The sequence below is a fragment of the Clarias gariepinus genome, chromosome 1 (assembly GCF_024256425.1).
Source record: "Clarias gariepinus isolate MV-2021 ecotype Netherlands chromosome 1, CGAR_prim_01v2, whole genome shotgun sequence".
In the NCBI taxonomy this organism is placed as follows: Eukaryota; Metazoa; Chordata; class Actinopteri; order Siluriformes; family Clariidae; genus Clarias; species Clarias gariepinus.
The window spans coordinates 15028474-15052888 of record NC_071100.1 but is presented as its reverse complement, the minus strand read 5'-3'; the positions used below and the strand labels follow the sequence as shown (position 1 = coordinate 15052888).

At 37.5% G+C, this 24415-nt stretch overlaps 1 protein-coding gene across 3 annotated transcripts in view; it reads left to right on the top strand.

The window, feature by feature from the left end:
- si:ch211-241e1.3 (laminin subunit alpha-3) overlaps nucleotides 1-24415 on the top strand; it is a 101039-nt gene that overhangs the window by 21844 nt on the left and 54780 nt on the right. For 2 of the 3 annotated variants that reach the window (XM_053493432.1, XM_053493450.1), the window contains exons 6-22: nucleotides 1775-1872; nucleotides 3715-3830; nucleotides 6726-6844; nucleotides 6929-7019; nucleotides 7113-7244; nucleotides 8531-8584; nucleotides 8754-8792; nucleotides 11075-11209; nucleotides 13297-13431; nucleotides 13534-13671; nucleotides 14002-14060; nucleotides 15789-15888; nucleotides 20664-20716; nucleotides 21461-21566; nucleotides 22225-22324; nucleotides 22537-22693; nucleotides 23907-24048. In XM_053493432.1, coding sequence (XP_053349407.1) covers nucleotides 1775-1872; nucleotides 3715-3830; nucleotides 6726-6844; nucleotides 6929-7019; nucleotides 7113-7244; nucleotides 8531-8584; nucleotides 8754-8792; nucleotides 11075-11209; nucleotides 13297-13431; nucleotides 13534-13671; nucleotides 14002-14060; nucleotides 15789-15888; nucleotides 20664-20716; nucleotides 21461-21566; nucleotides 22225-22324; nucleotides 22537-22693; nucleotides 23907-24048 — 1774 coding nt within the window. The remainder of the gene's footprint in view (nucleotides 1-1774; nucleotides 1873-3714; nucleotides 3831-6725; nucleotides 6845-6928; nucleotides 7020-7112; nucleotides 7245-8530; nucleotides 8585-8753; nucleotides 8793-11074; nucleotides 11210-13296; nucleotides 13432-13533; nucleotides 13672-14001; nucleotides 14061-15788; nucleotides 15889-20663; nucleotides 20717-21460; nucleotides 21567-22224; nucleotides 22325-22536; nucleotides 22694-23906; nucleotides 24049-24415) is intronic. The other variant, XM_053493440.1, reaches the window with a different exon arrangement.

The window sequence follows — 24415 nt, the reverse complement described above, 5'->3', positions numbered from 1 at the left end:
TGCTTGGGCAGACGGAGAGAGGCATCATCACCGGCCTGTGGAGTCTGAGTTGGTGCGGCACAGGAGAATAAGCATGAGCAGCAAATATACTGAGCAAATATATTGTAACTTCAGCTCAGAACTCTGTGGAGGGATAACAGGACCAGTCAGGCTTCTGGGGGCTCGCAGAGACAGGAGACAGTCCGGAACATTTAATGTAACCATAACTAGATGAATATGAAATGTTGTCCTTTTTTGGTATTGTAAGACAACGCTTTTTGGACAATAATCATTGCTAATTTTAAAGGTATAAAAAAGATATATTATTATTTTAGGTTGAAGCCGACGTACATGTGTGTCTGTCTTTCTGTACGGCAGAACTCTCTGTCTAACTTATAATACAACCAAATAAAATTCTGTAAGGTTGGGTATCTTACGTCTTGTTTACGCTGGGTTGTACTTCCTTCGTCGTCGGATAAATAAATACACTCCCTGTTCGGTAATTGCGAAAGTGAAAATATGAACAAATAATAAAGTAAAAATAATTCATATCTATTGGTGCATGTGTGTGTTTACATTGAGGAAGCGGCTTATTAGTAGCTTATTTTAAAGTAGATTATTAAATCCGCATCGTAACTGTTCATAACATCGCTTTTACTCAGGATTTTGATTTCACTTATGGTTCAGAAGTCCTAGTACTGCAAAAGTGTTCATTAACTTCTGTCCAGCGGTTGATTTAAGACACAGAGTTAACGCATGCACACTGTCGAAACTTCCAGTTCATAATCCAGCACAAAATTTCAGCTCATATTGTAACTTTACTTCTACTCAACATTTTGATTTCATTTGTGGCGCATGTTTGACTTCAGGCAGATACCCATGGACCGGCAAAGTTTTATTGAATTGTTTCAATAAATAAGTTCTGAAAACATGTCTTAAAATTCAACACACAAAAGTAAAGCGAACATGACGACTGCCACAAATGTGCTCTTTGTAAAAGTCTCATGATATCTAATATTATATCTACAGTTTCTGCCATGCCGTAGACATTGGACTCATGTGTTGCAATTTAATTACTCAGCTTTTGTAACTCAAGATAAGTGGGTGGAGTGCGAACACGAACACACACACAACAAGAAAGAGCATGCGAGAGAGAGAGAGAGAGAGGTTCTGCTGTGTGTATATGTTTTTCACTGCTGTGTTCATTATAGGAATAATTACCCCACATTACATCAACCTTAATCCAAAAGCATCAGTTTGAAAAATAAATATTATGCATCAGCTTAATATAATTAGACAAACTCACCAGCGAGACACATGTTTATTATATCATTTATAATAAACTGTATAGTAAATAATCAGCAGCTGTACTGTATCTTTACACCATATACCAATCAGATACCGGTGTAAAAACTGGGTAGGACGTTATATTGCACAATGGCCTCAACTTATGTCTCTCTCTCTCGCTTTCTGTCATTCTCTCTCTCCAACACACACACACACATTATCAGGTTACCATAAGATGCCCAGCATCCTATTTCCAAATCAGCCTGAGGGGGAATGACAGTTTCTTGCAGGAAAAAAAAATTATACTCCGAGTCTCTAATAAAAAAAAGATATGAATGGATTGTAATAGATGGATAGATCTCTATATTTATAGTATGTATTAATCTATGCTACAGTATATGAAACCACCACACTTCCCACACTGTGTCTTTGTACTCCAGCACAACTTCTACTTATTGAATCTTCTTGACCTCTCTCTCTCTCTCTCTCTCTCTTCTTCTTCTTGCAGTACTTTTACAGCATTAAAGACATCAGCGTCGGAGGACGTTGTGTATGTCACGGCCATGCCCATTCGTGCGGTACACGAGTGCCAGGCCGGCAAGATCAGTAAGTAAACGCATCGCCTGTGATAACACTGCTGAACATGTCCCTACGTGAATAACATCTGGGCAGACCGGAACAGCACAGCGACTTTTCAGAAGAGATATGTGTGTTTAGTGCATTAAAAAAAAAAAGATATGTCGGCGTGATGGTGCTGTAATAAATCACAAATCAGGCCAGTTAATAACAATTAGGAATCACTATTTATTACATTTAGAGGTCATGGAGCTTGATGGGTTTTACAAACGCACTTGACACAATACAGTTCTGTTATTTCAAGAACTATTCTAGAACAGATAACCTCAGTGTCTACCTAACTCACTATGTGTTTTTCCATAGTTTTGGAAAAAAAAATTTAAATGAAAAAAAAAAAAGAAATTTGCAAGTGATCCCAAAACGTAGAGAAACAGACTAAATTCTGTGACTATGACATGATCAAAATTCTCATTTACAGCTATGGCACTTATCCAGATGCCGTTATCCAGAGCATCTCATTACACATGCTGCATGAGCAGTTCAGAGTTGAGGGTCTTGCTCAAGGGCCCAAATGTGGGATGTTGGTGGTGCTGGGGTTTGAACCTGAGACCTTCAGATTGATAGTCCTACCCCAGACGATTGTCTTTAATCCCTCAATGCCTTGGCATGTGTCATCTTTGCAGGAATGACATACTATATAGCCATGGGCTCATCTTATCTTTTCAATTATGATAGACATTATGAAGAAAATTGGAAGGAATTAGCAGATACTCCAGTATACCATTGGTGCCTCTGGTGAGTAAACACCAATCTGCATGACTTGTCATCATTACCACTGACAGGTGCAGTTAACAACATTGAATATCTCATCACAACACACCTGGAAATGGGTGGGATATACAGTATTATGTAGCAAGTGAATGGTTTATCCCTGAGGTTGATGTCTTGGAAGCAGAAAACATGGACAAGCGTAAGGATTTGAGTGACTTTGACTTTGACAAGAGCCAAATTGTGATGACTAGAGGACTGGGTCAGAGCAACTCCAAAAGTGCAGCTCTTGTGGGATGTTTTCAGTCTGCAGTGACAATCAGGACATACCAAAAGCGATCAAAGGAAGGAAAACTGATCTACCAGAGACTGATGCAGATGGGGAGTGAAGGCTGGCCTGTGTAGTCTGATGCAATAGAAGAGCTTCTGTAGATCTAAATAAGTTATAGGAACGTGTTGGACCATATACAGGGGTCGCTCAGTGTTTAAGGCATTGGACTACGGTTCATAAGGTCCCAGGTTCAAATCCCATGGCCACGAAGTTGTCCCTGTTGGGCCCTTGAGCAAGGCCTTTAACTCTCAACTACTCAGATATATAATGTGATACTCTGGATAAGGACGTCTGCCAAACTTAAAAATAGTGCAATATAGTTTTAGTGACAAAAGTGGGGACCTAGTCAATAATAGGTGGGTGGTCATAATGTTATGTCTTGCTAATGTGAACTCATGGGTAAAAGTGCTTCATTATAAATATCTGAATAATAAGTTTTGTTTTTAGGGAATTAGAGCCAGAATGGTAGACATTTAATCATGCCGGAGATGGTATTTCACGGTATGAAGGAATTTGTTTGAACTTTGCCTCCTGGATATGAAAAATATGTAACCTGGATTGTGGGATTTCAGCCAGCCTGCAAAACCAAACTCCAAATCTGATAAAAAAAAAAAAAAGCTCAGGAATTTTAATAAGTCCTTTTTTTTTTTTGGAGCATGTTTTTTATACACTCTTGAAAATGTCTCATGGTGGAACGCGAAAGTTAAGGTGCCAGATGCACTTTCAAATTTGTAGTTTTTTGCTAGAACTCTAAATGCCTTGTGTTTCTTCAGTCTTCAGTGCGAGTGTCAGCACAACACCTGCGGAGAGTCATGTGATCGCTGCTGCCCTGGATACCACCAGAAGGCGTGGCGTACGGCGACGGCCGACAGTCCCAACGAGTGCGAGCGTGAGTTTGATGAGATTGATATTTAACCGATGTCATTTATTCTTATCACTCTTCAGGCTATGGGTTAAAATGTTTACACTGACGGGCGTGAACAGTTTCACGTTTCAAGTTTTATTGTCATATGCACAGTAAACAGACATGCCCCCCCCATAGTTCTTTCCTTGCTATGTAGGTACTGTAGTGTTCCTGCTTTATGAGCCCTGAGTAATTATCGATTTTGGATCACACCACCCAGTGTTGATTAGTTTCCTGTAACTGCATTCTTGATTTGGGTGATTATACTGTTTCCATACAAACTAGGAAAAACATGGCTTATTTCTAAAGATCAGAGATTAAATTAGAGCGTTAGTGATATAAACATTGCTGTACATGTCTCTGTGGGTGTCTCAGTGTGTGTGTGTGTGTGTGTGTGTGTGAGGTGTAAGATGGAATTATGCTGGGTTTTTCTTGCCCTAAGCAGTGTTGCTCAGACGCATTGTTTAAGCCGGACTAGTGCAAGAAAGCACAGGCCCGTCTTGGCACACTGGGCCTCAACATTCATCTCTCCACTGACGAAGTAGCTTCAAGGTACAGGGAGAAAAAAAACATTTGAAGGAAGACTCCACCCAAAAAACACATTCGATCTGTTTATCTTCAAAGAATTGTGATGTGTTTAGGGACTGATTTGTTAGTTGATGTTTTTTATATATATATATATATATATCTATATATATATATATATATAGATATGTTTTCGTTATTCCCATGAGAAGCTAAAGTCAAAGAGCAAGACGTATTTGTTATTAGCGCAGTTAAAATGGTGCTCATTAGGAGACAGAATGCTGAACAATCTCAAACAATTCTTTTGATCAGAAATAAAGTAAAATGTTGCATTTTCAATAAACGGACCCCCAATTTTACAACAAATATAACAATGCAGCTAAGGACATATTATAATAAACAGAATGTGCAGCTCACCTCATATCTTCTAGTCTGAGTCGTTCGTTCTTTTAAATCTATTGCACCGCACAACGTCTATGGGAGTCACGTGACAAAAGAACGAATGACTCGGAGTCATTGAGAAAGAATCACTCAATTCTGTTTTCTGTACATAACCTATGGAGGTTTTGCGATGATTTGCGCATGCGCGCCCGGTAGAAAATGAACGAATCACTCTCCGAGACGACTCGTTCTTCTGATTCGCGTTAAAGATTCATTCAAAAAGAACGACTTTACAGTTACTAGTTTACATTGATGTCCAAAGTCATGCTAATGAAAAGTAGTGGAAAGGTTATATAGTACGTACATATACTTCCCAACCTTTGTAAAGCTGAGTTTCAGCTCGACTAGTTAACGATTTACGACATGATCCCCAAGCGCCGGAGATAATGGTATTAGCATGGAAGTTGATGCTTGGAAAGCTGATCCAGTTGACGTTTAAGAAAGTGAGAAAGTTGGACAGAATACAGGACTAAAGCATCACTTTTAACTGCCATCAGCAGGCACTGTGGATAGAGTTGAGGAACTATGTTAAGGGGGCTGTGTGTGTGTTGCTGTGAGTGAAGGGGCACAGTGTCAAATTACCCGCGTGTGCGCACACACTCGCCTTTAACCGATGTTGATTATACCAGTGAGAGATGAGCACAAGACCCAGCAGGGAAGACGATTATCCACTATTCTGCAGCGCAAGAGAGAGAAAAACAATTGATCACGTGACGCTCGGCGTCAAAACAAGAAGTGCATGCGTGATACATGATACTCGGTACTCGTAAACCAAGACAATGCTCGTTTTTCAAGTCAAAATGTATTAAAAATCTTTGCTCGTCTTGCGGAACACTTACATTACTCGTAATCCGAGGTTCCACAGTATATATTTCACCTTACATGCAGTAAATATAAAATATTAGCATTTAACATTTTAAATTTGAAGTACAAAACGAAAAAAAACCATAATATTCTATATATATATATATTAAATGCACTGTAGACTGTTTGACTTCCAAACCTGTAATTTGGGTTGTTACTCATGCAATCAGATCCCCTAAGGGACATGAGGGGAAAAAAGAAAAAAAAAGGGAAGAGACATAACAGCGGGGGAAATGCACAGTAGGGAATAAAACTGTGAGAGTATTTTTGGGTGAATGTAGAAGGAGTCATCACTAGACCATTACTGTTTTTTTATTATTATTATTATTTCTAAAATAAAGAATTGCAAATGAGCAAGACCCTTAACCCTATCTGCTCTAGAGCAGATGTGTCCTGGGTAACCCTTCGCTTTGACTCCAGCTTACTAACTAAAATATAAAATATTTTTTTATCGTGTTGCGTAAAGCAAAAGCAAGTCTCATTAGAGAGGCTGTCATCATTTGCACCTAATTCTCACTGGTTTATGCCTTAAGTTTGATGAAGTTTTTTTTATGCTTGAATGATTCATGGGTCACTGTGTAGGTCACAAACAAAACACATTCCTCTAAAACTGCTTAGGTACAGGGACAGGACTAAGAATTTGAGACAAAAAGCCCTTAAGGAAGCCTAGAGAGTTATTCCTCAAGACTGAATTTTCTTTACGCTGCTCCTATCAAGCGGACCATTCTAAACCATTTTAAAAAATGATTTAAGGATTTTTCTGCTCAAGTATAATACTTAAGTACTTACTCTGTGTATACTCTTTGATTATCATTTGCGTTGCTTGACGGAGCATGAAGTGTGAGTGTAGATTAGGGAGATTTGCCTTGTCCTGTGTTGGTGATAAAACCAGATGTGCTCAATCAGTAAGAGATTCGGGATCCAGGTGGATCTCAGTATTTCAGATGATTTGAGTAGCAAACAATGTGGAGTGTCTGGTCCTGTCGGCACGTTTAGGGATGTACTGTATGTGTGAGCATGTTTTTTTTTTAATTTCTTCTTTCCATGTAGCCTGCCAGTGCCATTCGCATGCCACTGACTGTTATTATGATGCCGAGGTGGAGCGCAGGAGAGCAAGTTTGAACATACACGGCAGGTACGACGGCGGAGGCGTGTGCATTAACTGCCAGGTAGGAATCCTGAAGTCTTAAAAAAAAAAAATCTTCTTTCATATCTATTCCTGTTTAATTTTTCTTTAAATGGTTCATGTTTAGCATAACACAGCCGGGGTGAACTGCGAAGGGTGTGTCGAGGGTTACTACAGGCCACATGGTGTCCCGCGAGAGTCTCCTACAGGATGCATACGTATGTTCTCTACAGGAGCTCCCATGATGGATATACATGTACATTTTTTTACCTGAATGTTGTCTCAGTCCTGTTTCCGTGTTTATGAGACAGCTTGCAGGTGCGACAGCAGGACTACAAGAGGCTGCGAGATGGGTTCAGGGCGTTGTCTGTGCAAACCCCAGTACAGCGGAGACCACTGCGATCGCTGCGCCGGTGGCTACCACCGTTACCCACAATGCACTCGTACGTCTTTACTGATTAGAAGTTCTGATAACGATCGCTAGAGCAGGGTCTCTGATTGCTACGTGTCCTGTCCCAATCCTAATCGAGGCTGTGCACTCCAGGAACGGAAACACACCCCGATGCTGTGATTGAGGAAGCTCTAAATATAAGTTTGGAGGAAATGCATCTGTTTACGATGAAGGTTCCGGGTCACGTTCTGTAATTCAGCAGGAAGTTACAAAACATCCACGTTAAGTTCTCTGCTCTGGCTGTTTAATGATTAATTACGCAATAACTACATTTTCATGTTTACTAAAAAAAAAAAGAAAAAAAAAAGGAAAATGAGTTCCTCAAAGGTTTTGTTCGAATTCATGGATTTAGCTTTTTGAAAACTTTCTAAATTTCTAAAGGTACACAATGCTAATCACAAATCTAGGTCTTTTTTTTTGTTACTGATTTGTTAAATCTAGGTCAACTAGGTAGGAAGCTAATAGGAAAAAAATGAGACATTTGACTTTGCTATGACCTTGACCACGCTTGGAACAATTTCAATGTCTAAACAGAACATTCTTAGAATATCATGCTAAGACGTATCTCTGCAGTGCCGCTCCCAAGCCTGATGGGGGGATGATAGGGCGAGCACTTTACCACTGTGCCACTCGGAGGCCCTCAGATGTGTAATTATAATGAGATGTACAGTAAGTTGGGGTGGCACACTGGTGTAGTGGTTAGTCACCTTGCACCTCTAGGGTCCGGGTTCGATTCTTGGCCAGGCTCGATTCCCGTCTCTGTGCGCATGGAGTTTGCATGTTCTCCCTGTGCTTGGTGGGTTTCCTTCGGGTACTCCGGTTTCCTCCCACAGTCCAAAGATATGCAGGTTAGGCTAATTGACGTCTCCAAATTGTGTGCGTGCCCTGTGATGGATTGGCACCCTGTCCAGGGTGTACCCCGCCTCGTGCACTAAGTCTCCTGGGATAGAAGATGAGTGAGTGTACAGTAATTAAAATATTATTAAATCATTTAAAATAGATGTTTGAATTAAAGTAAAATGCTTGCTTTTTGCTGGAGAAAACAAATACCTATTAAACCCACTGAGGGCCTGTAAATAACAACAAGAACAAGAACAACAATTTAAACTTCACTTCATGTTTTATACAGAGCTCTACAGATTATATCAGAGAAATTACACATCATTTCATATTCAGTGCAGTATGCTTCATTAATGCATGACCCTGACATCATGATGAATGTGTTGTCAGAATGAAACCGAGCTTGTTTTTAGTTTTCTTCCGTCTTTTTCTCTTCAGCATATTTAGATCACCTGATTAAGACTCCTGCTCCTCCAACTGGCAACGCTGTTGGCAAGTAGCTCATGTGCTTTTTACTTTAGTTAAAGACCAATACTGTCAGTTATTATTTATTTTTTTTATGAGCATGATCTTAAAGCCTAAACATATTTTTACCAATGAATAATTTAATGAATTTGTTCTTTAAAAAAAAAAAAAAACACCACCTCTGATTCTCTCTCAGATTGTCCCGTGGGGTTTTTCGGAGCACCCGACTGTCAGCGTGAGTCTGCACAGCTTTCACCGATTAATTAAAACTAATGCATTATACTGTAAAAAGCCCATGTTCATAAACCATTACAACTGTTTATCATTGTTTATTAAGTTGGTAAAGGTCTTTTTATAAACTAATAGTAGTAAATGTCTCTACTAATACCATCGTGATTATTCATAATAGAAATTTTAATGCCGTGTACTGTGCAGTGCAAACATAACTAATAGTGGTGTGTGGATAATGATGAGGCTAGTCTAGTTAAAAAGGAGCAAAACACATTCTGTTTCCTGTGCTGGCTCGTGACTGCGTTCACTGCAATAGTTTTAGGACTGAAATTGCCAAAAGCGGTTTTGTAACCAAGTCTCAGTCAGCGAACAGTTGGTAACCTCAACACTGCAAAAACGTGATAACTTAGCATGTGAAAATATCTTCTTTCTTTTTTTCTGTTTTTTTCAGATTCTTTATCTACAATATCTTAATGTAATATTGCAACAAACTGAATATATGACTATTAAGCCAATTTCAAGAAATCTTTTTACTAATTTTTATGTCATATTGTTTTAATATACATATTTTTATATGCATATTTCGTGCTCTATTGGAAGATAATTTTTGCTACTTTTAGGCATTTATTTCTTAAAAGACATGCTTCAAATGTACAGTATGTTTAAAAATCTTATCTAGAAATACGCTTAGTAGTTTTATACTTGGTTGTTTTAATCTATTGGCCGCTATGCATGATGGGCGCATGATGACTTCTTCCTTTTTCTCCTCCCCTTCTTACCCTGATGCTTCCATCGCTCTGGAATAGTGGCAATCATCTGGACCCTTTAGATCACATGACCTTTTTCTACTGCTTCAAAGTCCAATCTTTATGGTCTTTTTTTTTTTTGTCTTACTACCAAATAGAAAGTTTATACCTTCACTAATTAACACAGCTGTGATTTTTACTGTTGATTTTTTTATTTACTTCACCAAGTGTTCACCAAAGTTGACGGTTCAGCACTATCATTTCAGGTTTTGATATGATATTGAAGGGTTATTACCCCAATTCCAGTAATTTCAAATATCCTTAGTTGTTTTCTTTGCTTGGTGCAGCCCAATAACTTTTTCCACCCTTATTTATTTTCTATTTTTTACTTGGATATCACTTTTGCAGTAACCAAAACGGACTTCATGTTGACTTTTATGCTAACATATTTTCTGCTATACAACTACATTTTTGACCGTCTAGCGCACAGTTATAGAAGGGATCTATTTCTAGTCATGCTTTGGATAAAGTCAAGGTTTTTTCTTTTTTTTTTCTTTTTTGTCTTTTCTTATCACTATTGCTTGCCCCATGCTCTTTAAATCTATTAATCTTTAATCTTTTAAATGCATCCAAAAAATGTATTTCTGTAAAGATGCCCATTGTTATATAGAATAGAATTAAATAGAGTTTAATAGAATTTATTATATTTAAAAATGGCTGACTTTTTTTCACAATAGTTTATTGCCTACAAGAAGTGCCCATTGATTGTAGAATTCTGTACTATACTTATCTAGACAATAATAGTTCTTAAGCGTTTGTATTAGATCACCACCGAATTATGAATTATGTCTTTATGACTTTTATTATTAGAGTATATAAATGCTGACAAGGAATCATTACCATCCTAAACATTAGGGTCTTACAAAATACCTATTTTGCCCATTGCTGTCTTCATCATTCTCTCTTTTTCTTACTATATCTAAGTTAATTCACATGAAACCCTTCCTGCTCTGGGTTACACTCCACCATAATACAAGAATAGCCTTTGTTTAGTTTGAATGTATAATGACTTTGTTGTTAAACTCAGTCCTCATCAAACCTCTGCTCTGCCAAACGAGACGCTTTGGTAATTCTCGGAAATTCTCACTCCTGCAGAGCTCTCGTGTCCAAAGTCCAAGAGCTTTTTTCCCCTTTCCATTGTTTTCGTCATCAACTGCTACTGTTTTGCGGGGAATATTGCCGGCACCTTGGATAACTCCGCCAATGTCACTTCCTGTATAGTACCCTAAAGACCGAACCTATTGTACAAACACTACTGTACTGACATTGAATTAAAAACATGTTAAAGGAAAGGAAAGCATTAACATGGTAGCTTTACTGATACTCTGTGTTCCACAGTATATATATACTTACTGAAATGTTTAATCATCAGTCGTTAATTTTTTTTTTTTGGCTTGTGAAAGTCTCCGTTTAACATTTACATGGAACAATAGGTCATGTGCTGAAGAGAGAATAACACTACTGTTGTTTTTCTCCGCAGCATGTGTGTGCGAACGAGGTGGTACAGTTCCAGAGATCTGCACTGTGTCTGGTCGCTGTTTATGCCGTCCTGAGGTTACGGGCCAGAGATGTGACCGCTGCCGTCCGGGCCGTCACTCCTTCCCGTACTGCCACTGTAAGCTTCAGACTTAATAAACATGACCAGCCGGCTTACAGCTTGCACACCACTGCGTTGTAAAACCTAATGAATCTATTGAGACGTTTCCAGTCCTGGTACAAAAATGCACTTTTTTTTTTTTTTTTTTTTTGAGTTGGCAGCGTGAATGCAAGCGCATATCCTGCTCTTAAAGTATTACAGACACTTCAGTTCTAAAGACACGAAGGTTCCAAATTTAAACAATGGCTTAATGTACTGTATATCATGTTTCATGCTTTTCCTTTTCAGATGAAAGATTTTTAAAACTAAAACCACTAAACAGATAATGAACTAAATAAAAAAAGGATATTTTTTGTTAATGAGGAAAGTTTGTAGACTTGTACAGGATTTTGACTAGTGGTTATGAAAACCTTCCTTTCCTTTCCTTATCTTTCCTTTCCTTATCTTTTCTTTCATTTCCTTTCTCCTCTGAGCCTTTTTTTAACTCGGCGTTTCCTTTCTCTTTGTTTCTTACAAAACCTTTATGAAGCTATCATTTTCGCTCTAAAGGCTTCCTATCTATTTTAATTGCTATTATTGTGGGTTCCAAAAATAACAAAGACACACTTGTGTCTAACCTCCTGTGCTTTTGAGGTTAAGTGGGTATTTCATATGCAAGTTTGAAAAGGTCAGAACCATTCTGATTTTCTCTTTCCTGAAATTTATCTGATCTTACTATAAACTACCCTATCATATGTTACATTACTGTATCCTACCTTACCCTTTGGGTAAGGTAGGATATCCTACAGTATCTTACTATCCTACAGTACCTTACCCTATTGTACCTGACACTGCAACAACTTACCCTACCTTCCCCTACTTTACCTTAGTTACTCCGAACTACTCTTATCTTATCATACATAACTCTACCTTACCCTGTTGTACCTCACCCTACCCAACCTTACCTTACCATACCATTCCCTACCTTACCTTTCCCCATATTACTGTATCTTACCCAACCCTGCCCTACTTTACCTTATCCTACTGTAAACTACCCTACCTTATTTTATCCTACTCTACCTTACCGTACCTTAACCTACCTTACCACACCCGTCCCTGAACTACCCAATGTTTTTTCTCACCCTAAGGTAACTACTTCACCTTACCCTAGGCTAAAATGTCCTACCCTAACTTATTCTATCTTATCCTAACTTAAACTACCTTACCTACCTGTCTATCTACTTAGTTCAGAACTGCAATTCTCATAAACCTTTTTTTGTATCTGAGCCTCTAATAATAAAATTGAACTGCATATAACTTAAACACTGTTATACTGCAATGCTAGCCACCTAACACACAGTATAAAGTCAGATCAATTTCTGCTATCCGATATCAACCAAATAGTCTGGTTCCTCTCAGGGTTTCTTCCTTTGTCATGTCAGGGAGTTTTTTATTTCCACCATCATTCTCGGCTTGCTCATCGGGGACAATCTAATCATTATAATTTATACATAATTCCACACACTTTTCAAACTTGTTTCTAAAATTTTGATTCTGTAAAGCTGCCTTGTAACAATGACCATTGTTAAAGACGCTATATAAATAAAACTGAATTGAATTACCCTACCTTAACTTACCCTACTTACCCTGTTACTTTACCTTACCTTTCCTTACTGTAATCTACCCTGAACTACTGTACCTTACCCTACCTTCCTTACCTACAATGGGGCATTGGTGGCTCAAGGGTAGGTCTCTCGTCTGCCATGCAGAAGTCCTGGGTTTGATTCCCAGCCAATGCCCAAATCGCAGCCCCTGGATGCAGAGCCAAGTTGAATGGTTCGTTGTGGCGACCCCTTGACAGGAGCAGCCGAAAGACCAACAACAAAATTCCTATCTACAATATAATTACCCTACCCTCAACTACCTTACCCTAGATGTACCTTATCCTTCCTTACCTTGCTCTACAAAACCCTACTTCACCTGTACTGTCCCATCTTGTCCTGGCCCCGGTAAACACTCATTATTTAAGTTGGAATAAAAAGGAAAAAAATCGATTCATATCTATTTCTTATATGTTTAAGTAGGACAAAGTAGATTAAACTGCTTTATCACGTTTCCTCCCTTAGCGTGCCGATGTGATGGGCCTGGCGTAGTTGATCAGACTTGTGACCCGACGGGTCAGTGTCGCTGTCAACTCAACTACGTTGGTCTGCGGTGTGAGCAATGCGCCATGGGATTCTACGCATACCCAACATGCTCCCGTATGTGTGTTTTGTTTTGTTTTGTTTTGTGTTGTATGTAATAATTGTTGTAGTTTATGGTTATGGTTTTCAGTTCATCACAGTTCATTACTTTCTTTCCAGCATGCCACTGTTCTCAAGAAGGCTCTGTTGATCGGTCATGTGACCCAAAAACAGGCCAGTGCATGTGTAATCCAGGCGTGACAGGACACAGGTGTGACCGCTGCGCCGAACCAGACCAGACCTTTCCTGATTGCTTCGGTAATTACAAAACCACACATCTCCAGCAGCATAGTTTCATCTCACGCTCATCTTGTCGCCACATGCACCACGGGCCGTACTCTTGGAATATTCTTAGCATTGTGTCGATGGACAGAATGTGCGTCTGGGTTGTAGTTTTCTTTGCATGACAGCTCTGTGTCCACACCTTCAGAGGAATGCAGGTTCACTGAATGAACTCTGTAGTGTGTCTTGCCTGCACTAGTGGGCAAACATGGAGTGTTTACTTTTTTTTTTTTTTCCTCCACAGTCACTGTCAAATTGTTTGATTGAAAAGTGTGTTTGTGTGCGTGTGTGTGTGTGATTTTTCAGATATTGACACGTCCTGTAACCCAGCAGGGTCAGCCATTGACGATAAGGATCCATCAACGGTTGGTTACTCGCACACAGCTAATCTGTGTAACACTTACCTGTAATCAAATTGTTTTTTGGTTTATGTTTTAAATACTGCAAATGTAACCCCACAGGAAGTCTTGGTGAAACCGGTTGAACATAGCTAGCTACCTTATAAATCTTGCTCTACAGAAGTGGTGGACCAAGCTCACAAATTCATAACCTTCTGATCTTTAACCATATACAGTAGAACCTTGGATTACGAGCATAATTTTTTCCAGAAGCAGACTTACACTCATAAACCAAATTAAAATTTTCCATAAGAAATAATACAAACTCAAATTATTTGTTTTACAGTCCAAAAAAAAATAAATACATAAAAATAATTAATACAAAATATAAAGTAAAAATAAAACAAATTAACCTGCACTTTACCTTAAAAAAAAAAAAATCCAGACTGATAAGTGTTTCCGGGCTGCCTGCTGCTCTCTCTCTCTAAAGCCAAGAGAGAGAGAGACAGTGTGTGAACTGGCACGGTGTCAAATTACACGCGCCCACAAACATAACGACAGGCTGAGGGAGAAAATGCGTGCACGGTGTTGATTATACAAGTGAGAGACGAGCACTTAGAGCCAGCAGGGGAGACAATTACTCACAATTCCGCAGCGCGAGAGAGAGAAACCGTTGGCTCAGTTGTGATCACGTCAAAACAAGAAGCGCATGCATGATACATGATACTCGGTGCTCGTAAACCAAAACTTGTTCGTTTTTCAAGTCAAAATTTATTTAAAATATTTGCTCGTCTTGCGGAACACTTGCAAACCGCGTTACTCGTAATCCGAGGTTTCACTGTAGAGTGTTCCAACAGTTATTATATTTATATATAATAATGTGAATATATAAATATTTATATATTTACCTTTTTGCTCAGCTGCACCTAGACTGTGGAATGCTCTTTCTGAGTATCTGAGGACGCCACAGCATATTGATGCTTTTAAATCTGCTCTTAAAATATATCTTTATGTCAGATTTTTCGGGTCGAATTAATTTGTAGCACTTTGAGATTTGTTTCAAATATAAAGTGCATTATAAATAAAATGTATTATTATTATTATTATTATTATTATATTAACCCATAAGACTCCAGACCAAACAGACCACATGGGGCACATTTTATTGTGTGGTCACACAGTATTTTCCTGGTGATGTTAGAGTTAAAAGCCGTAAGTGAAACATGCCACAGTAAAGTTTTCTTTATTTATTTTATATCCGTTTGTTTAGGAAATGCAATCAGAACAGGTTACTTATAAAATATGAAACGTTACTAAATCATTATGAGTGTTACAGTAAATATGATGAAACTTACCATCAGTAACATAAAAGAAGCTTTTAAAAGATTAACTCGTTCATTAATATGTGCTACCCTGGAATTTTCCTTCTGGATCAATGAATGTGGAAATGAAGTTATGGGTACACAAACTCACAGATTGTCACATGACTGCAACAGGACACTCATTAGATGTAATTTAGGGCCTTCATGAGTTAAAGTCAAGGATAAAGCTGAATAACGAACTTTGGTTCTTTAGGAACTTTTTTCACCGTGCGTCCCGTTTATAAGGACACTCCACAAATACTGTACTGTACTTAACCATATCACATAAAGAAATTAAAAACTGGTTGCTTATGTGTTGAAGTGTTCCTGATTGATCATTGATATGAAAAAATATATATATTAATTGATTTATTTTACTGGGTTTGGCTTACAGGAGGTGTGTATCTGCCTGCCATATGTAGAGGGAGTTGAATGTGAACGCTGCAAACCGCTTTACTGGAACCTGGATCCTGTAAACCCAACTGGCTGTGTTGGTGCGTCCCACTTCTATACTCACTCACTGTTCAATTTGGTTTTAGTCTATTTAATTCAAATTAAGTAGATTAGGAATTTAATACCATTCTGTTTAACTTATTCTATTCTATTCTATTCTATTAAACAAATTAATAATAAATGTTATATTAATGTGATATTAAAATTTAAATGGATCAGATTTAAATATAGAAATTAAAAAATACATAAATCCGTTCCATTGACATAACTGTCAAATCAAATGGAATGGAAATCATTTAAATCAGTGGGATCCAATCCATTCAGTTTGATTTGACAGTTTGCCTTGATTGAAATAAATTACATTCCATTACTTTTATTTCATTTAAATAAATATAACAATAAATAAAACAAATTTATTTCGTTCTATTTCATTTGTTTTTAATAAAAAATATTCCTTTGCATTTTGTTTATTTGAAATACATCACTTTTCATTCAATGTCATTGCATTCTGTTTATATTAATGCAAGTAAATTATCTTTCAGTCCATTCCATTTACTTTGCTTTAAATTATTTTGGTTCCATTTAATTCCATTATTTCCCATTAATTCTGTTTCATTCGGTTACATTCTGTTTGCATCAATTAAAACAAATTCCCACCCACATCCCTAAACTAAAAGTTACTTTACATCCCATTTGTTCACAATATTTCTTGCAGTACTGTCTGTACGTCTCTTGTAGGTTTGTAGCAGTATTGGGGGACGTTGCTTTTTAAAGCAACTAATTACATTATAAAATGACTGTCATTAAAAAGTAATCAGTTACATTACAGCGTTACTTTCTGATAAAAGTAACTAGTTCGATTACTTTTCCATTGCAGAAAATGAAAACTCCTTTGTGATTCCTCGTGCATGTTGTTTAAGTCAAGACCTTTATAATTATTCTACCATCATCACTCAGTGAAGTTTGGCCCATAATCTGTTAACTACTAATACCCCTATCTCACCTACACGCTTTAGCGCAGTGGTTGTTAGTACAGTTCATCATGATTCGCCGCGAGTTTTGGCGCTGTGATTAGGTTTCCATGTTTCTGTGCGTCGGTCCTTGCATAGATAGGGGTATAACAGCAGGAATAACAGGGGGGCGGGTTATCGGGGACGGGGCCTGTAGGACGACTTTCACACACACACTAAGGGATTGGGAATGACTGCTGTCTGGCTCACGAATAACATAAATTGTCTGAATAACGGATTACATTTATGAAAAAAAAAACTGAATAACTCAGTACTTAAATGGCGGACATAAGGCGTTAGCGGACACACTGGTGTGTAGTGTCTGCTGTGATAGTTGCCCATTCACATGACCTCGTTTTCTAAAATCTGTTATAAGATGGCGGCAGCCATGTTAAGACTAAATATTCTAACAAAGTAGTTAATGTTCTCATGTTCCCTTGTTTCCTGCTCTCACACTGACCTAGAGTCTGTTTTATTACTGAGGAGGGATGCCATTAGGACTTAACGTTTCAGTCTGGAGCCACATATCTGTCGCTGAATTTCAGCAGCTTTCCATAATCTTTCACCTGATGATGCGAGCAAAGTAAACACGTAGAAACATGTGAAAACATTCTTTAAAATCTGACTGGTTAGAGTAAAGATGAGTAGGACTAGATGGAAATTTACTTTAAAAGCTGGAAGAGTTTGTTATTGTAGATACTATAGTGTAGAATCAGTTAGAAAGTGTCTCACTTCTCTTACTGCCGCTTAAAAGCAGAAAAGATCATTCATGGAAGGATTGTAGACAGTTTTGAATGTTAAAATTTGAAATTTTGTATTACTGTATAAGTTTGTTCTTATGGTAGGATATTAGTGAAATGGTTATGCTGTTTGATTTTCTATTTGAAATACCTGGAAATTGTACTTAATGTTGCATTAGGATAACATAAGATGACTTTATTGATCCCTGAAGGGAAATATAAATTACCATGGATAACTATGTAAAGGTAATATAAAAAAACTTAGAAATAACCCATAAAATAGGCATAATGTCGAAATACTAAAACAAAAAAGAGCAGTAATAGGTTGACTATGTACAACACAAAATACATATAAGGGTGAGATCATTGTGACTCAGAAAAGACTAAGTTCAGTGACTACGGGTCTGGCGTGCAGGTAGAGAGTTTACAAAGTAGTTGCATTGCATTGCACTCACTATCTCTATTTCACATGTTAGGCAAGTAATGACTAATGATTTTTGTGATTTGCTATCAGTATAAATGAATCACCAGCCATCGTGAAAGCGCCACAATGAACTCGAGTCAAATGACTCAGAGACGAAACTGACTTTGACATCGATGGCGTTTTTTTTTTAAATTTTTTTTTTAAACGTCTAATCAAAATCGAAGTAGAATAAATGTCAGTGTTTTTATTCATTTTATATGCTTGCATCTAAGGAAAATGTGCCCATGAACTTTCACTTGAAGATCATTTAAAATAATAAATGAAATACTATTTGATAATGAATAATGTTGTATTTATAGTGTATATTATGTACTGTATATATTATAATACAATTATATAATTATTACACCATGCTGTATCCAGAGCCAGATTAAACCAACTTCGGATTTCAGGGGAAGAAAAAAATATATTATAAATTTCCAAAAAAGCTATTTATTCATTTTCTGCCTTATTAAATATTAGTATGTATTATAAGTAATCTTGAGATGATTTAAAGTACACAAGAGGATGTGAAATGTATGCAAATACCACGCCGATATTCTATAAGGGACTTGAGCATGCACCGTTTAGGTATCTGCAGTGTGTGGGTGGTGGGGTGTGCTTGGGGGTTATTCCAATGATCACAGAGGGACGACTGTACAGTATATACTCTACCGTATAATGTCCTGTGGAACGGTGTTGTGTAGTGTTGTCAGGGAGCCTGCATATTAGCCTGAACTGCAGCTGGCTGTAAACCACAACTCTCTTTCCTCTTTGATGTTTCGTCCTTGGGTTTCCTGCTTTGTTCGACACGAATCACCTTTTATTTTATTTTTAGCGCTGAATAGACAGCCAGCACAGGTAATCAGGGCCTTTTCATGCAACTCCACCTTTCTCGTTCCGCCTTGCTCTTTCTTTCTTGACCGTGTTCAGCTGCTGCTTTTTGTGCCTTGGTTTAGATGCTGTTCACATCCTCTTGTCTATTATTATGATGATTATTATTACTTTCCCAAACCTATAGAATCGGCTAGGATGTTCTTTTTTATTAATCCATTAGCGTAATATTGTAAGCTTGACTGATTTGCTACCATACAGACAGGGAAATGAGCTGGAAAAAGCTGGAGCTTTTGTATTATTATGTTCACCTAAGCATTATGAAACTGAGATAAAACTTGCATAAGATATAAGCTATACAGCTAATAAGTCCAGTGAATTCTGAAGAGTATTTTTCACATAATAAATATTTTTTTTAGTACTTAGGAGGAACAAAGTTAACCCCCACAGTGACCATTTAAACCAGAAATGAATTCCTAGCGTTAACTAGCCTAGCCAATGTTACCTCACCACTGTACCATCTTTGTATTTTCTATTATTAGTGATAGTCATGGTTTCTAATAATTGGAATAATTTTAGGAAAAATATAATATTGTGTACAGTAGGAAAGGCCAGGAGTAACTAAACAGTTTGATTAGCGAGCTAGCCAGTCTAAAGTTAGGCCTGTTATTGTAGAATAGTGCGTAAGATAAGTTGGCTCGCAAGCTACACTATATGTACGAAAGTATTTGGGCAAATGACACCGTATCCAAATATATACACTTCAATATGGAGTTGGTCCACCTTTTGCAGCTCCCACTCTGTCTAAATGGCTGTCCACAAGATTTTGGAGTGTTTCTGTGGGAATTCCTGCCCATTTATACTGTAGAGTATTTATTAGGTCAGGAGGCACTGACGTTGGACAAGAAGGTCTGGCGAGAACGAGAATCTCCGTTCCAGTTCATCCCAAAGATGCTCGATAGGGTTGAGGTCAGGGCTCTGTGTTAGGGCCAGTCAAGTTCTTTTACACCGAACTCATCAAACCATGCCTTTATACAGTAGTCCTTGCTTTGTGCACTGGCGCTCAGTCCTGTTGGAATAGAAAAGGGTCTTCAACAAACTGTTGCCACAAAGTTGGAAGTGCAGCATTGTCCAAGATGTCTTGGTATGCTGAAATATTAAGATTCACTGGGGATAAGAGGCCTGATTGAGACATCTGAATTTAATAGTTAACAGTCTTGGCCAAATACTTTTGTCTGTATAGCGTAGTTTGATTCATATTTAAATCTGTATATAAGGATAGAAATTTTATTATATTAGCAATTAAATTAATTGAGCTCAAACAACACCACCAGAAGTGCAAATGATTGTTTGCAAGTAGCATCTCATCATCTTATTGTCTATACCACTTTGTAGGAAACCCACTAAGCACGGAGAGAACATGTAAACTCACAACATGCACACACAGGCGGGAATCGAACCCTGGAGGTGCAAGGCGACAAAATTTGAATCTGCTAAAGAACAAATAGTCAACCTGTTCCTTATTAATGGCAACATAAATACAGAAATCTTGACTGAAAACAAGTGAAACTCTTGTAACATTAATGTGTTTATGAGTCATTTTTCAAGATTTTTAATGTAAGAAAAGATATAAAATGAATAATACTCAAGTCTAATGCATCCTGTATTCCTCAGTGACCATTTAATATTAAATAATTAAATAATATAGCCATTAAATTCATGGTTATAAATCTGTTAATTCATGATATTATTATTTTTTTCCTCTTCAGAGTGCATGTGTGACGTTAAAGGGACTCTGAGTGGTGTGGGCGAGTGCCATGAGGTGAGTGGGTTTCAAGCAATCTTATACTCTTCAAATGCTTTCTACACATACACCAATACACTGTACAATGAGCTGCACAACATTCAGAGATGCCAGATCTACAGAAATATAATTATCACAAAAAATGCAATGTTACTTAAACAATACATTACTCAATTAATAAATCAGTTACTCAATTAATACATTTTGCAATTAATTAACTAACTCTATGTAATTTATTAATTATATCTATCCTCAGACCAAAGAAAAATGGCCATAATTATAGATGTTCCTAAATCAGATAGAAATCAGGGCCCGTATTTACAAAGCTTCTTAGGCCTAAAAGTTACTCCTAGTGACGAAATTTCAAAGAAAATTCCTAAAATTCTAACGTTTTCCCTTCCCAGAATCCATGTGATTTTATTTGAATCAAATCAAATTCGACATCTATGATAATTTCATGCTTGGCTGTGAAAAAAGAATTTAATAAAATCTCGATACGGGCAACTTTCGCCTGCTGTGTTAAAATTAAAATTTTAACTAAATTTTAATTTGATAATATTTTTTTGTAGTTGGTTTTATATTTGGTACAGAAACCAGACTTAGTTTTGTCTAACCTGGATTTAATTCATTTCAATTCCATTCTATTTTATTTACATACATATTACATTACATTAATGAGTAACTCAGTGTGAATAAGTAAGTGAAAAGTGATTTAGGTTAGGTGAATGTGTGTGTGTGTGTGTGTGTGTGTTTCTATTTTAGGAAAGCGGTGAATGTTCCTGCAAGCCGAACATTTGCAGCCACGCCTGTGATTCGTGTGACGACGGCTACTTCCTGCTGCAGAAGAAAAACTATTTCGGCTGCCAGGGTGAGGGAATGATGTGGAAGGCAGTAATCAGTAATCATTAATCAGACACCAGGAAAATGTACACACCCTTCAGTGTGTGTGTGTGTGTGTGTGTGTGTAAGAGAGAGAGAGATATACTGACACACATGTATATGAAATATACAGAAATAGTGCTATATGTTTAAAAGGACCCCTACACACACACACACACACACACACATTATGTGCTATTGTGAATTTCTGAACTACAGTGAACTTTAATGAACTTTATAGTGGAATTTTGGCTTTGATCTCACCTGCTGGTCAAAGTTTACACCCGAAGAGATCAGTTTAGAGTGAATGAAAGTGTTGTGTGGTAATGAAGACTGTATGTTACTGTATGTGTCACTATTATATATCATTTATTTTATTGTTCAACATTGTTCCTTTTTTTTTCTTTTCTGAAATGAATGAGATTTAAACGTTTTTTGTGATGTTACGCACATTTATATTTACTGCACCAGGAAACTAAAACAAAAAAAACACTGCTGACTAACGAGACATTCAGTAATGTCTGTCTATATTTCAACACGGTGTTATCAGTGTATTAGTGAGGGTGAGGTTGTCTGTCAATCACTCTATGATCAAAGTAAGTGCACATGTCTAAGTAGCATCCTGTCTAATCTTCTTCCTCTAATAGGCTGCCAGTGCGATGTGGGCGGGGCTGTAGGGCAGGGCTGTGATGAGCTGAGTGGTCAGTGCCAGTGCAGGAAGAACATGCGAGGCCGGACGTGCTCCGAGTAAGCGCTGAGCATCATCAATGCTTTTTCTCTCTCTCTCTTACACACACACACACACACACACACACTGATTTATGAAACTCTTTGCACTCGGCTGCTATTTCTGTCAATCTTGTGTTGTTTTAGTGTGAGTCAGTGTATCCTCCTGATCAAATGCACTCACTCTCTCCACTGTGTGTGTGTGTGTGTGTGTGTGTGTGTCTCACACACAGGCCCGAGCCCAACTTCTACATTCCTGACCTTCACCATCTGAAGTTTGAGGCAGAGAATGGCATCACACCCAACGCCCGGCCCGTCCGCTTCGGCTACGACCCGAACGAGTTCCCAGGATTCAGCTGGAGAGGTTACGCTACGCTCTCACGTGCTCAGGTAGCAACAACACCTGACGCGCATCAGAGCATTTTACTGTATCTGAGTTAGATATAAACGTGCAGAGACAAATCCTCTGGCTCTGGAAAGCTCATATTCATTCAGTTTTGCATTAAAAGCAAAATGTTTGTTTTTGTTTGTTTGTTTCATTCTTTTATCTTTTCTTTCCTACATCTTTTTAAATTTTTTTTTACATTTTTAAAATAATCCTCCCTTTTCCATTCCTTCCTTGCTTCCCTTTCATTGATGGAATTTTTTCCTTTTCTTTATTTCTTTCCCAATTTCCCATATATATGTTTTCCTCATTTCTTTCCTTTATTACTTTTTTCTTTTATTTTTTACATTAATTAATTAATTAATTGATTGAGTGATTGATTAATTAATTAACTCATTCATTCATGTCCTTACTTCTATATTTTTTTCTTTCTTACTTTCTTTCTTTTCTTTTCTTTTCTTTTCTTTTCTTTCTTTCTTTCTTTCTGATTGCATTCTCTTTTTTCCTCCTCCTCCAGACCTTCCTTTGTTCTCTCTGTCTCCTTTCTTACTTTTTTCCATTTCCAATCTCTCCTACTCTATTCTCTTTTTTGCCTTGTCTTTTTCCCCTCCCTCCATTACTTCCTGCCTTCTTGCTCTCTCTCTCTCTCTCGCTCATCCTTTTTTTAATTTCCTTTCTTTCCTTCTTTCTCTATTTTCGTCCTCCCTCCAGTCCTCCCTTAGTTTTCTGTTCTCTTTCATTCTTTAATTTCTTATTTTTCCGTTCTCTCTTTCTTTCTCCCTCTCTGTTTTTATCCATTTTTCTTTTCTTTCTTTCTTTCCTTCTTTTTTTCTTTTATTATTTATATTTTATTTACCATATTGTCATATACATTCATTTTAAAGGAAATTAATTTATTGTTTAATAGATTATCATAATCTTTATAATTGACACATGTTTATCAATGTGAATTATTATTTTTTTTAAATATGAAGACACTCCACACTGTCTGCTGTACTATTTTTACACAGCATTGTTATGCACAGTGAGTTTTTCTTTTCTTTATTTGTGACGATTAACTCTGCTGCACGCCTGTTTTATTCCAGTTAGTCTCTGAGGACTGAATCTCTTCCCTTTGAGTTGCAGTAAATCAGGACTTGATCATTTCCACTAATCTTCTGCCGTTACTGTGCCGCAGTTTAACCTGGTGTGCCGCTCTAACCCTGTCTCTCTTCTCAGCCTGAGGTGATGGTGTATGTCGCCGTCACCTCCCCTGGTCCCTTTACTGTAGTAATGCGCTACACCACCGCCGGCCTGCACACGCCCGTGCGCGCGAGGGTCTCACTGGTGGCGGGATCGAGCTTTAACTCTCAGTGCAGCTGTAAGTGATGAGCAGACTGACCATCATCATCATCATCATCATCATCATCACTGTCATCACCATCCTGTCTTTCTTTCTTCCCTTGTTTGCTGCTCATAAGAACTTTTTCTAGCTTCCGTACAAAGAAAAAAAACAATGATTATAAATAAGTAAACTTTATCACTATATCTATAATTTGTTCAGGTAAATACCATAAACATTTTATTTCTGTTGTGTATCGGCTGTACAACCCCATGTGTGTTACGTTACCATAGAAACGATTACATGTACAGCATGGTGAGAAAATTTATTATCACTTTCTGTCCAATAAGAATCAAGAATTTGACCACACTGTAGTATAATCCTGATTTATTATTATTATTATTAT